The sequence below is a fragment of the Primulina huaijiensis genome, unplaced genomic scaffold (genome assembly GCF_012295235.1).
Source record: "Primulina huaijiensis isolate GDHJ02 unplaced genomic scaffold, ASM1229523v2 scaffold24871, whole genome shotgun sequence".
NCBI classification, from domain to species: Eukaryota; Viridiplantae; Streptophyta; class Magnoliopsida; order Lamiales; family Gesneriaceae; genus Primulina; species Primulina huaijiensis.
Window position 1 is genome coordinate 704,404 of NW_027356090.1, and position 15,616 is coordinate 720,019.

The window sequence follows — 15,616 nt, forward strand, 5'->3', positions numbered from 1 at the left end:
TTTTGCATTTCCTGTTTGATGAGCTTATATGTTCTTTCATCCCATCGACATGTGTAAGATAACCTTGCATGTTTTTTTGTGCAAACATGGTTTTAGTATTAGTCCGACTATTTTTTATTGATCATCTATTAGAGTGTCTCCACTTTCTAGGGTTTCAATGCCTGCAAATTGTTTACCTGCTTGGTGATTCTATGTGAAGAATGGAAGGACTCTTACTCTAGTACTCTAGTTGCTGACAGTTTTTGTTGGCTCCTTTCGTCAACGCATCTTATTTTTTGTTAAATGACTGATGCAGCCATCTACTCTTCGCTTCTCTAAATAGTAATTTCTGGAGAACTACATGGATGTGGTTTGTTTAAGTGTAACTTATATCTCATACTTCTTTTTTTCCCTGGTGTCTAGTGTGCCGACAAACCTATCTGGTAATGGATCCCACTGAACAAGATGGTAATGGAACTACAGAATCTCTACCACCACCTCCTCCTATTCCTGCAAATGTCACTCCATTCATAGCTGAACCGGGACCAGCGTTGAACAAGGTTATACGTCATCCAATGGCCAGACCTAGCCGGGGAAGCAGAGGAAATAAAGTTCCTATTCTAACCAACCACTTCAAAGTGAATGTCAAAAGCATTGATGGCTACTTCTTTCACTACAGTGTATGTCTACTGATATTTCTTTGTCTTTCCAGTTTCGATTCATTTTTTCTCTCTGCTTGAGTGCTGACGAAGTCTCACTTGTAACATGCCAACCCTCATGTCTCATTTTCAATGTGTAGGTTGCTCTTTTCTATGAGGATGGACGTCCTGTTGATGGTAAAGGTGTTGGTCGGAAGCTACTTGACCGAGTTCAGGAGACATACGATTCAGAGTTGGCTGGTAAGGTGTTTGCTTATGATGGAGAAAAGAGTCTCTTCACTGTTGGTCCACTCCCTAGGAACAAGCTCGAGTTTACTGTTGTGCTTGATGATGTGACGCCAAGTCGGTATGTGTAATATCTTGTTTTGTATATAGTTTCCTTCTGTATTTTATCATGTCTCTTAATGTCTGTTGGTTGCTTGCACCCAGGAACAATGGAAATACCAGCCCTGGAGGGCATGAAAGTCCCAACGAATGTGACAGGAAGAGGATCAGGCGTCCGTACCATTCGAAAACCTTTAAAGTGGAGATTAGTTTTGCGGCCAAAATTCCTATGCAGGCCATAGGGAATGCTTTACGTGGCCAGGAATCTGAAAATTCACAAGAAGCCTTGCGGGTTTTGGATATTGTTTTGAGACAACATGCAGCAAGGCAGTAAGTCTTGAATGGTTATACGAATCTAACTGAATATATTATTTACCTTACTGTGTGCTTTTTGTCAGGGGTTGCCTGTTGGTTCGTCAATCTTTTTTTCACAATGATCCTAGTAACTTTGCTCCTGTGGGAGGTGGTGTTCTTGGTTGCAGAGGATTTCATTCAAGCTTCCGGACCACCCAGAGTGGCTTATCTTTGAACATAGGTACTAGCTGTGACTGCCTCACCCTTCTGAAAGGAAATGCCATTGATTTCAAATTTTCCTTAATTAATTGTAACCCATGGCTGGGCGTTGTTTCTGTACCTTCAGATGTGTCTACGACCATGATCATCCAGCCTGGGCCTCTAGTGGATTTTCTCATTGAAAACCAAAATGCGAAAGATCCCTTCTCCCTTGACTGGACGAAGGTAAGGACAACCTTTATTATTGATTTTGTATTTGGACTGATATCGACTTTATTGAAGTCAAACAATTGATTTTATTGCATAACTTTTCCATGATCCAAAAAACTAGGCGAAACGTACACTTAAGAATTTGAGGGTGAAGACTGTTCCCACTAACCAAGAGTACAAAATCACTGGTTTGAGTGAGAAGCCTTGCAGGGAGCAAACGTATGCTTCCCCATTCTTCTAAATTCTTCACCATATTTTTGGAACTATCTGGTTCCTGTCTATCGAAGTTTCCTTCCTTGATTTTTGCATCTTGCACATGAATTTAATGCGTTTACTATCTAAAATGTTCTAGGTTCTCGTTGAAGTTAAAAGCTAGGGATAAAGATGGTGAACCAGAGACAACAGATGTGACCGTCTATGACTACTTTGTTAACCACAGGAACATTGATTTGCGTTATTCTGCTGATTTGCCTTGCATTAATGTCGGAAAGCCAAAACGCCCGACGTACATCCCAGTTGAGGTGCGGCTATCTATCCATCAATTTTTGGGAAAAACAATTTTGTAACAATTCATTCTTGACCTCCTCTGTTTTGTGTGTTAGCTTTGTTCCTTAGTGTCATTGCAACGTTACACAAAAGCCCTGACCTCCTTTCAAAGAGCTTCTCTCGTGGAAAAATCACGGCAGAAGCCACAAGAGAGGATGTCGGTTCTGAGTAATGTAAGTTTCTTCCTTTCAAAAAGCTCTCTAAGATGTCATGAATTCTCAGCTGCGTTTTGGTTGTGGCAGGCTTTGAAGACCAATAATTATGATTCAGAACCGATGCTTCGTTCTAGCGGTGTTTCAATTTCAAGTGGCTTTACTCAGGTTGAAGGGCGCATTCTTCCACCCCCCAAGGTGTACGTTTAAATATATGGATATTACTGATATCCAGTTTGAGTACTGAAATAAACATATGTTGATTGGGACCTTGGTTTGCTATGGTTGGTATAAAAAATGCTGGTGCTGACCATGTTTACATGTGATTGCAGCTGAAAGTCGGTAATGGAGAAGAGTTGTTTACTCGCAATGGAAAGTGGAATTTTAATAATAAGGTCTACCACGTCTTTTTAATGACATTGAATGTTCTTTTCATATCACTGTTCCTTAAAGAGTGTCTGTATGTTTGAACAGAAATTTATTGATGCGAGTAAGATAGAACGCTGGGCTGTTGTGAACTTCTCAGCGCGCTGCGACGTACGCGGCCTGATCAGGGATACGACCAGAATTGGCGAAATGAAAGGAATTGTGAGTTCTATTCACATCCTTTTGAACACGATAGTTTCTGCAACAAATTATTTGTTAATTCTTTTAATTTGCATGCAGAAAGTGGAAGCTCCGTTCGATGTTTTTGAAGAAAATTCACAGTTCCGACGTGCTCCACCCCTTGTCAGGGTGGAGAAAATGTTGGAAGAGGTGCAGTCAAAGCTTCCTGGCCAACCGAAGTTCCTTCTCTGCTTGCTTCCAGAGCGGAAAAACTGCGATATCTATGGTGTGTTTTGATAATTATCTGTAAACTTTATCATAAATTATATATCTTAGACTATTCTAACACATTCTAAAATTTTTAAGGCCCATGGAAGCGGAAAAATTTGTCAGAATTTGGAATTGTTACTCAGTGTCTCTGCCCCATGCGAGTAAATGACCAGTATCTAACAAATCTATTGCTAAAGATAAATGCTAAGGTTTGATGCTCCAAATGATCATGTGATCGTGATCTTAAGTTTCGGTAGATTTTATCTTCTTGACTCAATTACTTTTTGGCAGCTCGGTGGTTTGAACACTAGTTTGGCTGGTGAAATATCATCATCTCTTCCAATGGTATCTAAAATTCCCACTCTGATTCTGGGGATGGATGTATCACATGGCTCACCTGGCCAGTCTGATATCCCATCTATTGCTGCGGTTAAGTACCCTTTGATTCATTTTACACACCTCAATTTCTCGCTTTTCCTGTTTTAGTCTTTGAACTTGTGATGATTTCTGGATACAAAATTATTTTCCTAGATGCCTTTGCAAAACCAAGCAAGAACTATGACCATGTTTGTTTTCATTTTTGAATAGAATTTTCCATCGAAAAAACAAAATCAAACACTAGTATATTATTTTTCATTTCAAAAAACTCATTTTCACGTATCCTATGATAATTATAAATTCAACACTAGTATATTATTTTTCATTTCAAAAAACTCATTTTCACGTATCCTATGATAATTATAAATTTTAGTTCAAAATTTCGCTGCATCTCAGCAGTACTTTATTATAATTTTATATTTTCACACTATATCATGTATTTTTAATATTTTCAACGTCACACACTATTAAAAACCAGTTAGCATTTACTATTACAGCATCACTCATATAGTGATTCATTTGACATCAAATATTACTAGCACAGTCTAGCTTTTACAGTAAATTGTATCTGCTTCTATGAACGCAGCGAAGACATGTATCATACCCCGACAAATTTTCGATTATTTATTTTCCCAAAACAAATGTCTGAAAAAGGCAAAAATGAAACCAGACAGTGACATACCTTGTATTTTCCTTTCATGATATTGACTTCCAATACTGACCTTGTTTCCAAGAATTCTTTAGGTTGTTAGCTCGAGGCAATGGCCTTCAGTTTCTCGTTATAGAGCATGTGTCCGCACTCAATCTCGAAAGGTTGAAATGATAGATTCCCTATTCAAGCGTGTGTCAGACACTGAAGATGAAGGCATAATTAGGTGAGGCTTATGACCTATCCGAACGAGAAAAATCAGACCTTTTCAGACTGGGATGTTGAAAATTTTATTTCTCAACACATCCCGCACAGTTCTTCCCTCTCCTCAAAATTTTTTGTCGACTGATTGCTTGTTTGTGCCTCACTGTTAAACAGTTGTAAAAACACTGTTAATTCATTGTGATTTGATGATTTCACATTACATTTTGCAAAAGAGTCAAGGCCATTTCACCTTCTTGTATACTGATCACGGCAATTCGAAAGAATGAGAATTTAGAACATAGATGACTAAGATCTGTAACTTTAGTTGTGGTTTTCTTCAATTCCAGAGAGCTTCTGGTGGATTACTACATCAGCTCTGGGAAAAGGAAGCCTGACCAAATTATCATATTCAGGTAATGCTTCAAGTTTTTTCTTCTTGGCAAACAGATACAAATCGATCTGAAAATATTAAACAATGAATCAAACTGGCTTAATTTGTGCAAAATTTACAGAGATGGTGTCAGTGAATCACAGTTCAATCAAGTCCTAAACATCGAGCTGAACCAAATTATTGAGGTTTCTGTTCTGCCTGGGAGACCATTTCAATGGCCAAATAAACATTTTTTTCTTTTGATTTTCTGTTAAAGAAAATAATCAGGTGCAAAAATCTTCCTTTTTCTGCAGGCATGCAAGTTTCTTGACGAGAAATGGTCTCCCAAATTTGTGGTAATTGTTGCACAGAAAAATCATCACACTAAGTTTTTCCTGCCTAATTCTCCAGAGAATGTTCCGCCTGGTAGTTCATTCAATTTCCCGAATTTCCTAAATTAACGGCATAAAGGAAATGGTGGAAGATTTGAATTGCCCTGATCTTTTCTTTGTCCTGAATATGCAGGGACGGTGATTGATAACACAATTTGTCATCCCAAGAACTATGATTTTTACTTGTGCGCACATGCTGGAATGATCGTAAGCATTTTCAGTTCTCTACCATCTTTCTCCAAGTCATACGTTGTTTAATTCCTAAAGTTGTTTCATTACTGGAATTGGTATAATAAAATGATCTTGATCACGTGTGGCCTAAATAAGTATTTGGACAAGATCTGGAAATGGATTCACTTGTGCTTTCAGTTTCCCACGGAATTAGGTTCATCAGAATGTACTTATTTATTCGAGTGAATACTTGCAGGGTACGACTAGACCAACCCACTATCATGTTCTATTAGATCAGGTTGGTTTCTCCGCTGATGATTTGCAGGAACTTATCCACTCACTGTCCTACGTGTAAGTAGATTGTCCTTGACAAAAAATAGTTGACTCCTCAAAACTGCTAGTGTCCAGTATGTTTTCTAATTTTATCATCTGTACTCCAGGTACCAGCGTAGTACAACTGCTATATCTGTTGGTAACGACTCAATAATTAATATATTCCTCTTGTTTTTTCCGTTTAACCTTCATTCGTTCTTTGTCATACCAATTTATCATATTTTCTAAGCTTCCGTATTCTTAGATAAATTCTTTCTTCTACTCTTCTGTAGTCGCCCCCATATGCTATGCGCACTTGGCAGCCTCTCAGCTGGGGACATGGATGAAGTTTGAAGAAATGTCAGAGACATCTTCTAGTCACAATGGTGGTTCTGCTCCAGCTGTTCCACCTATGCCTAAGCTACAAGAGAACGTTCGCAACTCAATGTTTTTTGTATGAAGTCATTCTCTGTGGATACTTGGTAACAATCATAGCAGTATCTTTGGACCAAGTTTATCATGTAGTTTCACGCTCCGACTCAGGTTAATGTTATGGTTTGCTGTGCCACGCAGTTGCTAACTGATAGTCTGGTTTATGTATGCTCTGTTCCTGCTTTTGTTCAAAACAAGCAACTAGTTGCGCGTTTTCCCTTGTATGTTACCTAGGTTTTCCTTGTATTACTGTGTTTTGGGGATGTTCTCTAATTTTATCTCCGACTTGTCAAAAGTTATCTTAGATATGACATCATAAAATGATGATGTGATGTTACCGTAAGACTGAAAACTAACAACAAAAAAAAAGATAAATTCAATTTTGACAAGTCAAAATGACTACAAGAGAATTCATCACAATGTACAAGAATAAAATATTATTTTTTCAAACATAAAACCACTTTCCAAAAACTAAGAAAATGTTTAGATTGTGTCCACAATTAAACATATGCAGGTCCTTGAAGTGGAATATGTGTTTTCTCGGGTAAGGTGTTCGGTGGATTTGAATCTTTTATACTTTGGACCTGGTTGGTTCCAGTCGGGTAAATTGCATTTACCATCTTAGTGAAATATCAAAAAACACAAAACTCTTATTTAAAATTAACCCGTGTTTTAAAAAATTATGTACGTTTATTTGGCTTTAATTGTTTTTAGATCTGATTTTATAAACACGGGATTTTAAAAGTTCATTAATTTTATTTTTTTTGGGGTATGTGGTCGTTCGGATTTTCTGAGCTTTGGCTATTGGCATGTTCTAATTTTTACCGCAGGACCGAATATTTGGATTCAATATACTAACTTAAATTAATGGTAAAGCGAAATATGTTTCCAAGGTTTAACGCTGTGAACCTCCATTAACAATCAGAGCAACGGTTAATAATATATATTTATACTATATTATTAAGTTTGAGACATTTAGAATAACTAATTTTTGGTGTCATGTTCCGTTTTAATAATTATATATATTAATATAATGTTAAAAATTTAATGCAAGTCACATATAGTTCAGTGGATCGAGTCTTTGTTTCTAAAATATCAAGTTATAGGTTCAATTTTTACTTGTGTTTTTTTTAATTCTTTTCTTTTTCTTAATTATTTTTTTTAATTTATATATCAAAATTGCAGTGTAGTCCATCACTATTTCTTATAATTATATTTTGATCCTCATTAAAAAAATAAACCAAGTTAATTATAAAAAATATTATATAAACATGCACTATATGATAAAAAAAATTGGATAAAATGTCTGAAAGTTAGCTATGCACATTATTTTTGAAAAATAAAAGTAAACGCCGTATCCCAAAAATACAATTTTCATAAAAATAGTTAATGAAATTTTTTATAATTGAATATTTTCTGCATTTAGATTGGCCATATTATGTTACAATGAGTGCACCAGCTCCTTTCATTTGCTGGAGACGTATATTTTCCCTAACCAATCTGCCAGGTGATATTGGCTCCTCGATCAAATACATATTTTTTTAATCATGATGTTAATTAGAAGCCTTTTTCCACACATTATATAACCCTTTTTGGGCAGCACAAATATCGCACCAAGTTTCTCAGGCCCCATGCCATCACTAAAGATATGGCCGTACACACACCATATACCCTCAAAAGTGCTAGCACTACTTTGATTCAAATCCACATGTTGGAACAACACAAGAACACCAGTACTTCAACTAACACAAACTTTTACTGAAGAGTATTATCATACATTACAAGTATCCCATTCGAACGTGGGCCGCGAAAACACCTCATAATCTAGGGATCCATGTATTACATTGTCAACACTCTGTATATCTTGCAATACAGCAGGTTGAAACACATCGTGATCATAAGGCAAAAGCTTGTACATTATCAATAATCCGAGCGTGAATATGGCCTGAAGCTTTGTGGAGTCTCCACGAACTGAAAAGAACAACAGCATTGATAGAAGGAACAAGTCAACACAAAACCTCATGATATAGAGTACAGTATACATCAACCTTCCATCGTTTCCAGCAGGAAAGCCTCGAACTCTGTACACAAATAGGAAGTTGTATTTGTCGACTACGTATCTATATCCAAAATAAACTGCACCAACTGGAACTGCGAGGGGGGAGAATGACGAATAAATGAGGGTCAGGGCAAAGATTGTGAGATTAAAGGCGTAGTATTGTGCGAAATCAAACGCTTGTTTGGGAACTGGAGATGTCTGACTCCTGACTGGAGGGTACTCGGACAGATCATGGCCGGAAAAATGTGTTGTCGTTGGAGAGGAACCATCTGAGAATGTGTTTTCACCAATCACGACCTCGGATATTCGTTCACCTAGAAGGGGTCTCTGCAGGTCTATGTCTTGTTGCAAGGGACAATCTTCTACTCTCTCGGGTACCAGCTGTAGCATGTCATTCTTTCGAAACTTCCGAAGATTATTTTTAATCCACGGTATTGGAGACAGTAGGTCAAAAGATATACCCAAGAAAGTGCTTGTGATGAGAAATGCAAGACAGGAGAGGCATGATTTCGACAAGAAAGAAGAACTCAGATATTGTTCAATCCGTTTGCAATCTTCCCCATCCAAATAACACCTGCTCATTTTTAAAATAGCACTTTCTAAAGATGACTCAACCAAAGCCCTCAAGAGAATGAGGTTCACCAGAAAAAAGCACACCATCTTTAACAATGCAGCCCTTTGCTCGCTAGATACAGTAAGATGACGTTCAAACTTTGAAAGGTATGAAAGAGCAGACGGAATCACCAGATACATACTCACAAAAATAATAAGATTGGGCAGAAACTGAAAAAGTATGGCTATCACCCAGCTCGAGCTCTGCAACCATGTCAACCACAGCTGAGCATTATCTATTGCTTCTGCATTAATAATTCTAGCTGCACTCTTTATGGCACTAATTATGGCGAGTGGAGAACTGAAAAACAAAAGCAGCAACAGCAGGAAAGTATTTACAATCACTCTCCGCAGTTTTAGAGAAAATTTTGAGGATCCCAAATGGTTCCAGTATATGTCACTTGCCAATGGAGCTCTCTCCACTTTCCATTTATTCCTCTGGAGTTGCAACTCTGTCAATGAGAAGAACCTCCCAAACCGCCTCTTCTTTTCGGTCCGAAAATCCTGCACCACCTTATTAGCAGTGTAAACATCTTTGAATACCACAAATGCAACCCCAGCACCCCTTGCTCGCCCCTCTTTATACACTGCCATTTCCATCTCCATTTGAGCTCTCGACTCTTGCAGCTTCCTTAACCTATCCTCATCTGAAAAACCCAAATCATCAACCACCTTGTACCACAAATCCTTTGCTCTCCTCAAAAGCAACTGAAACCTCTCCAGAAAACTCCTTTTCTCCCTTCCATCATCAACATAATCACTCTCATTTGTCAAGCCCTTGGCCTCAATTGTTGCAACCAACTTGGATATTTTCTCCCTCACCCTCGTTAAATCTGTAGCTAAATCATCCAAAGCACATAAATCCATTGGTACAACCAATTTATAAATCTTCCCAGGGTACTTATGCTGAAAATACTCCAGTAATGGAGTGTCATTAAAACCTAAAGTTTTTGGAACCCCATGAACCATGATTGTAAAAATTGCACTTGAATGTGAGCTAGGATCACTTGGATTTCCATTCCCATCTCTAAACCTGGTTATCCTCAACCTATTTTCAATCGCATTAATACCATAATGCACCAAAACAACAAGGAAAACGACAAAAATGAAATGCAACCAAAGCAACTTAGAACCTTTGACAATATGATTTATCGTAGTCTTCGAAAATTCATCAGAAATAGGAGCTCTACCCAAACAAATATTCACGGGAAGCATAACCACGACAGCAAGTGCTGCGAGAAAGAGAAGAATACCGAAGCTGCCCCCTTCAATCAAGAGAAACTGGGCGGCATCAGCACCACAGTGATGCGAAATCTCAACGCTGGTGGCGTGCCAGACAGCAAGAAGCTTGGAGGCTATGGCGGTGGATCCCGGCAGGCGGCGGTGATCGACGCGCAGCTTGACGAAGACAAATATCAATAGGCAGGTGATGGCGCCAACAGCCGAGATATTGAGCAAGTATTGCATGTTCCCGTACCAAGCGTTGTCGAAAGCTCCGTCTCCATCACCGGGAGAAGGCGGCAGGGAGAGGGTTGTGGGGGAAAACAGATGTGGATCCATGTGATTGATTTCCGGAAAAAAAATTATAATTTATCAATCGAATTCAACAGCAAAGGGATTTGGTGTATGGAAATCGGGTGATCGGTGTTCATTAATTGAAATTTGATTTTTCCCATCGTTGCGTTTGCATCTCTAGGGTAATAAGGGTTTATACTTCGGAGAGCCAACATCAACCACCCTCCCTCTCCTTTTAACGTTTCCCCCATCATATTAATATATGAACATAATAATAATATATATATTTTTATAATAAATGTCTATAAGATCAAAAATAAATATTTGAGTAGACATTATTTTATTAAATTTGTAAATTTTTCTAATAAAGTATATTTTTTTTAAAAGGATTTTTTTTATTATTCTAAAACAAAAATGATTCTTAGAAAAATTTTCAAATAACCTAAGTGCAGTGGCCAGTTCACTTGGCAATTTGCTTGAAAATTTTATCGTTATTTTTAAGGAAGACGACGCGAGCTTCGATATGCATGCGCCATTTGCAGTCGTTCCTGTGTATTATCGTTTGATTCCATAGGAATCAGTTTTTGTTTTTTTTCCCCTTTTTCCTGAGTGGGAATGGGTTCGACTGTAAGAATTACTTACCCGTCAGGTAAAAAATTGCTCTGTAAAAAGATGAAGTTGCACCCTTTCCCGAAAAATTGCCAGAAGAAAAGGTCGGCGAGAGAGAGACGTGTTGATTTTTGTAGCCAAGTCTCCTTGTTCCCAGGCAATTAAGTATTCTTTACTTTAGCCCTCTGTTTCTTTTATCTGGAATTTTGTTTTATCAAACTGGTAATTTCATATGGATACCGGAATTTTTCATTTCGTTGAGGTAGGGGTAGTTTAGAATACAGCAAAAATGTGGTCTGTTCAATCGTTAATTTTGGCGTTCTTGGGTACCAGGGGCCGATGAGATTTCAAAGGGCTTTGCGGCGACCGAGATTCAAGATCAAAGCAATGGTTTGTCTCAAATGCGATTTGAATATTTGGTTTATTTATTGCTTATTTTTGTCCGATCGGAACTTTGTAAGTTCAGTCCTCTTTTATTTTTCAGTCATAATACCATTAAATTCAAATTACTAGTGCAAAAGACAGTAGAATTTTTTTATTTCACATGTATAAAGTGTTGTTGGGTAAGTCATCCTCATGCCTTGTCAAACAACTTGCTGTTTTTGTTTTGTTTTTTTTTTAATATTATTATAAAAAAGATGATGTTTTCTTGTGGAAAATGTGAGTTATGCTCTGTTTGCTTCATTCTTCAAGATTTTATCCAGAGCCGCAAACGCTCTATTTCTTAGTTGTTCTACATGGTAAGTCACGGTTGTGCAATAATCTGATTGAAAACATGTAATACAAAATGGCATTTGAGGACCACGCGGAGTTGGACTTGAGGAATGCATGTGATGTGGTAGCATTGAGTTATGCTGGAACACAGTCCACTTAGAACTTGATAATAAGTTTGAAGAAGTAGAGATTTTATGATGATTCATGTTAGCTATACTGATGGTGTATAGAAAATGATTAAGGAGCAAAATGTGATTATTTTCTTTCATCATTTTTTGGTTTAACGAGTTTTTCAAATATATGAAAAATGGAAGGTGAATGATCTTTGGATTGTGGAGCAGATGCCAAATTAGGTATTTTAAGCATGAAAGAGGCTTACCCCAATTAGAAAATCAAACTAAATGGTGGAAACCGTATCATTTTCTATATTGTTGTTCAAAATCCAAAGTGACATGCCTTTCATTGAAAGGTTGTCAGTCATTTAAATACGAATTCCACATTTTGAAGTATTGGTAATTTAACCAATCCATGATGCGTCTTTGTCAATATAAAAATCTTTGTTCTCATAGTTCCCTAAAGTGACATGCCTTTCATTGAATGGTTGTCGGTCATTTAAATACGAATTCCACATTTTGAAGTATTGGCAATTTAACCAATCCATGTTGCGTCCTTGTCAATATAAAAATCTTTGTTCTCATAGTTCCCTGATAACACGTGAACAAATGTTGAATTTTAATGCTTTACAAACGGTGCAGTGGATCACATTTTTTTTTTTTATTTTGATGTTAGATGGATACAACAACACAGTGAAGTATTTCGTGCGAGTTATGGCAAGTCAATGTGTCCATGAGGAGCTAGAAAGCCTCCCAGGACCTGAAGAAAGAAATCTCCTCGATAGATGTTTACCGGTGTTATTATCCCCTCGAGGTCCAAGATCAAAAGGAAAAGTTACAAGGAAGGGAGGAGTGCCGTTTAGTCCTAACACTGGTATATTCAATAATATTATCTGTTGTATATGTTTCACCCATTAAATATTCTGATACATTGAAGTAGTTATTCTTTTTTTGAAATACAGTGATTATCGTGTTTTGTTTCGTTTCGTTTTGTTTTTTTAAATGCATCTTTACTAAAGTCTTGTGAGACATCTGTTTCCTATCAAAAAAAAAAAAAAGTCTTGTGAGACATCTGCTCAAGCTCCTAAGTATATGGTTTTCGGAAACTCATTTTCTTATTAGCAATTGTGGACATAGTTTTATGTTCCGATACATTTGTGATTTTTGAAGTTTGAAAATTTGCTATATTGTTAGAATTGATCAGATTAGCTTGGAACCGATTCTGCTTTAAATTATTATTTGAAGTTCGAAGTACCTCGAGTCAATCCATAACTGAAAAGATTCTATTCATTGATATAAAATTATCTAGTGTGATAAAAACTTGTTACTAATTAGCATCAAGTTGATTAAGGATGTACTTGATAAGGCTTCTTTTTCAAAGGATGTGCGGACAGACATGATCAATCTGTCAAAATTTTCAGCTCTGTTGAGTTTTTGGATATGAAATGTTCTTTATTCCTCAACTATTGCTTCGATAAAATTTAATGGATTTGTAAAAGTCCAAATCCATTATCATTGCTCTTTTTTCTCAATAGAAATATTTGCAATTGCTTTAAATCTAAATGAATCAGAAATAGTGGATTTGTTTGCAATTTTCTGGTGAATAAATTGAATTGTAAGCTCTAATTATTAATTTAAATTTTAAAACAGGAAATCTCTTGTATTCTGTTTGTATATCGACCAAATATTTGATTTGCTGACGAAAATTGTGGAATAGGAGATGTTTCTGCGGGAAGAATATCCAATGAACTAAAGGGTACAAGTGCATCTTTAAAGAGTCGGAAGAGGAAAAATAAGCAAAAAGATGAGTCGAGTGATTCTGAAGAAATTATTCCCAGTCGTATTCGTTTTCGTGGGCAAGCGAGGAGGGCTCGGGACAGCTGTAATACAGGACCCACTGAACGGGCAAAGTTGGACTCTGCTACATTCCTTCACTACTTCATGTAAATTATTTGATTAACGCTGTTTTATAGAGGGCTAATAATTCGTTATGTTGAATTTTATATAATAACATAAATATGGCTAAGATAGAATGCAACACTATGTGGTACTTTCTTGGTTTACTCATGAAAGCCTATATACATGTAGGCATATATGGAATGATTTTTCTGAAGAAAAAGTGAAGTTGGTTGCATTTTTCGACCCTTTGTGGTTTAATATGTATGCTGATGAAAGAAATAGATCGATGGTTCTGAATTGGACAAAGGAAGTGGGTATATTCTCGAAGAAATATGTTTTGGTTCCAATCGTACTCTGGTATGTTCTTCTCTGAATTTATGCAACAAATAACCAAAAGTTACAATTTATTTCGGTGTTTTAATATTGGCATATCATTTTGGTAGGTCTCATTGGAGTCTCTTGATCTTCTGCAACTTGGGTGAAAGTATAGATTCAGAAAATGACACTCCGTGCTTGCTATTATTGGATTCGTTGCATGCAATAGGTCCTAAGCGACTCGAGCCTCTAATAAGAAGGTATTTTTTTCCTAAAATTTTGGTAAGATGGCATTTTAAATAATAGTCGGTCAATAGGTATGTTTCCTGATATTTTTCTTGGTACAACATAAATAGACCTGGAGCATGATACTTGTTGAAGTGCAACAATTGCCCGTTCTTTCCTATTCCGATGCTCCAGACACAATGATCGGATCATAATGATTGGATGCTTAAATAGTTTAAAAATATTTGAGTTGCATAGTTACACTAGTTAGCATGTGTATAACATAAGTGACTGGATGTATCAAAATATTTGTGGGCCTTACATAGAATATATGTGAGACTTATGTAAAACTCATCAAGTTCAGCGGCGTCGGATAGATTGGGATTTTTTTAATAACAAATTCAGTGCAATATAAATCAGCCCATGTTCCCTACTGTGTATAACTTAATTATAATGGGTGTCTTATTCAAAAACTTTTTATTTCTTTTGCAGGCTCCTCTCCGACATATACAAAATAGAGGGACGAACGGAAACTAGAGAACAACTTAAAAAAATGCCACTCTTGATTCCTAAGGTACATTTTTCATGTCCATTGTCACACATATATTTTGTATGGAAATCAATCAAATTTTGGACAGAATTTTGTCAGGATAAATGTTGATTGTTGTTATAAGCTTATAATCTTTTTTCTTCTTCCTGAATGCATGTTGAAAATTGGATTTTTGCCCCTAAAAAGTTTTTTGGGCGACCTAGGAGCCCTCACTGTATCTTCCCCAACTCAGTTTGTTACTGTCAATTAATGTGACTTGATTTTTAGGTACCACAGCAGAAGAAGGGCGAGGAATGTGGATACATTGTTCTGTATTACATAAGTTTGTTCGTAGAATGTGCTCCTGAAAATTTCAGCGCATCCAATGGCTACCCTTATTTCGTGAGTTCCATATTTTACTATTTTTCCTCACGTCCACCAGGTTTTGGAACCATTTCAATTCTTGATACTGTGATGCAGATGAATAAAGACTGGTTTACCGTCGAAGGACTCGAGTCTTTCTACAAAAGGCTGGATTCTATTCCTCCTGTCTCACATGATCACGACGATTCCGCTTCGATGGATTCTGATGCATGTGTCGAAACTATTTCTGCAGACAAGAGTCGTAGTAATACGGTTATTTGTCTAGACTAGAACTGAATCAGACTTCTTTGTGTTGTATGAAAGTTGATGCATTAGCTTGTATGAAACAATATAGTTGAGAAAGAATTGGCTTAATTTGTATATGTATAATTAGTTGATCGAATTGTAAGATGGTGTTAGAATTAAGAAAAACAAGTAAAGATGATGGACAGGGAAACATACGAGGGCTCAGTCGAATGATGGCTCAAACAATAGGCGCGCTTAAATTTTGTTTGGTTAATGAGGTTTGTTCATTCAAAAAACCTAACCTCATACT

The 15,616-nt window shown here is 36.8% G+C and overlaps 3 protein-coding genes and 1 long non-coding RNA gene across 6 annotated transcripts; 2 read left to right on the plus strand and 2 right to left on the minus strand.

Moving 5' to 3' along the window:
* Window positions 1-402: 402 nt before the first annotated feature.
* LOC140967246 (protein argonaute 4-like) lies at window positions 403-6,406 on the plus strand. The gene is made up of 22 exons (XM_073427656.1): window positions 403-659; window positions 779-984; window positions 1,068-1,292; window positions 1,361-1,497; window positions 1,603-1,700; window positions 1,807-1,904; window positions 2,038-2,206; window positions 2,288-2,404; window positions 2,474-2,581; window positions 2,716-2,778; window positions 2,858-2,971; window positions 3,050-3,215; window positions 3,296-3,408; window positions 3,491-3,628; window positions 4,322-4,452; window positions 4,778-4,843; window positions 4,943-5,006; window positions 5,115-5,226; window positions 5,326-5,399; window positions 5,620-5,714; window positions 5,804-5,835; window positions 5,969-6,406. The coding sequence occupies exons 1-22, from the start codon at window positions 426-428 to the stop codon at window positions 6,133-6,135; spliced, it is 2,727 nt and encodes a 908-aa protein (XP_073283757.1). The 5' UTR covers window positions 403-425; the 3' UTR covers window positions 6,136-6,406.
* LOC140967247 (uncharacterized) lies at window positions 3,680-4,315 on the minus strand. Its single transcript, XR_012173553.1, has 2 exons — window positions 3,886-4,315; window positions 3,680-3,817 (listed from the first exon to the last, which is right to left on the minus strand). It is a non-coding gene; the product is annotated as an uncharacterized lncRNA (long non-coding RNA).
* A 1,132-nt stretch (window positions 6,407-7,538) lies between the features above and the next one.
* On the minus strand, window positions 7,539-10,515 carry LOC140967275 (CSC1-like protein At4g35870). The gene has a single exon (XM_073427705.1). The coding sequence runs from the start codon at window positions 10,336-10,338 to the stop codon at window positions 7,879-7,881; it is 2,460 nt and encodes an 819-aa protein (XP_073283806.1). The 5' UTR covers window positions 10,339-10,515; the 3' UTR covers window positions 7,539-7,878.
* A 215-nt stretch (window positions 10,516-10,730) lies between these two features.
* On the plus strand, window positions 10,731-15,538 carry LOC140967356 (uncharacterized). 3 transcript variants are annotated; one of them, XM_073427834.1, is made up of 9 exons: window positions 10,731-11,059; window positions 11,236-11,292; window positions 12,406-12,603; window positions 13,447-13,672; window positions 13,818-13,985; window positions 14,072-14,203; window positions 14,661-14,742; window positions 14,986-15,099; window positions 15,178-15,538. In XM_073427834.1, the coding sequence occupies exons 1-9, from the start codon at window positions 10,909-10,911 to the stop codon at window positions 15,349-15,351; spliced, it is 1,302 nt and encodes a 433-aa protein (XP_073283935.1). In that variant the 5' UTR covers window positions 10,731-10,908; the 3' UTR covers window positions 15,352-15,538. The 3 variants fall into 3 exon arrangements, with proteins under 3 accessions (XP_073283935.1, XP_073283937.1, XP_073283936.1); XM_073427836.1 differs by having other exon boundaries at window positions 10,939-11,067; XM_073427835.1 differs by lacking the exon at window positions 10,731-11,059 and adding an exon at window positions 11,146-11,164.
* Window positions 15,539-15,616: the final 78 nt, after the last annotated feature.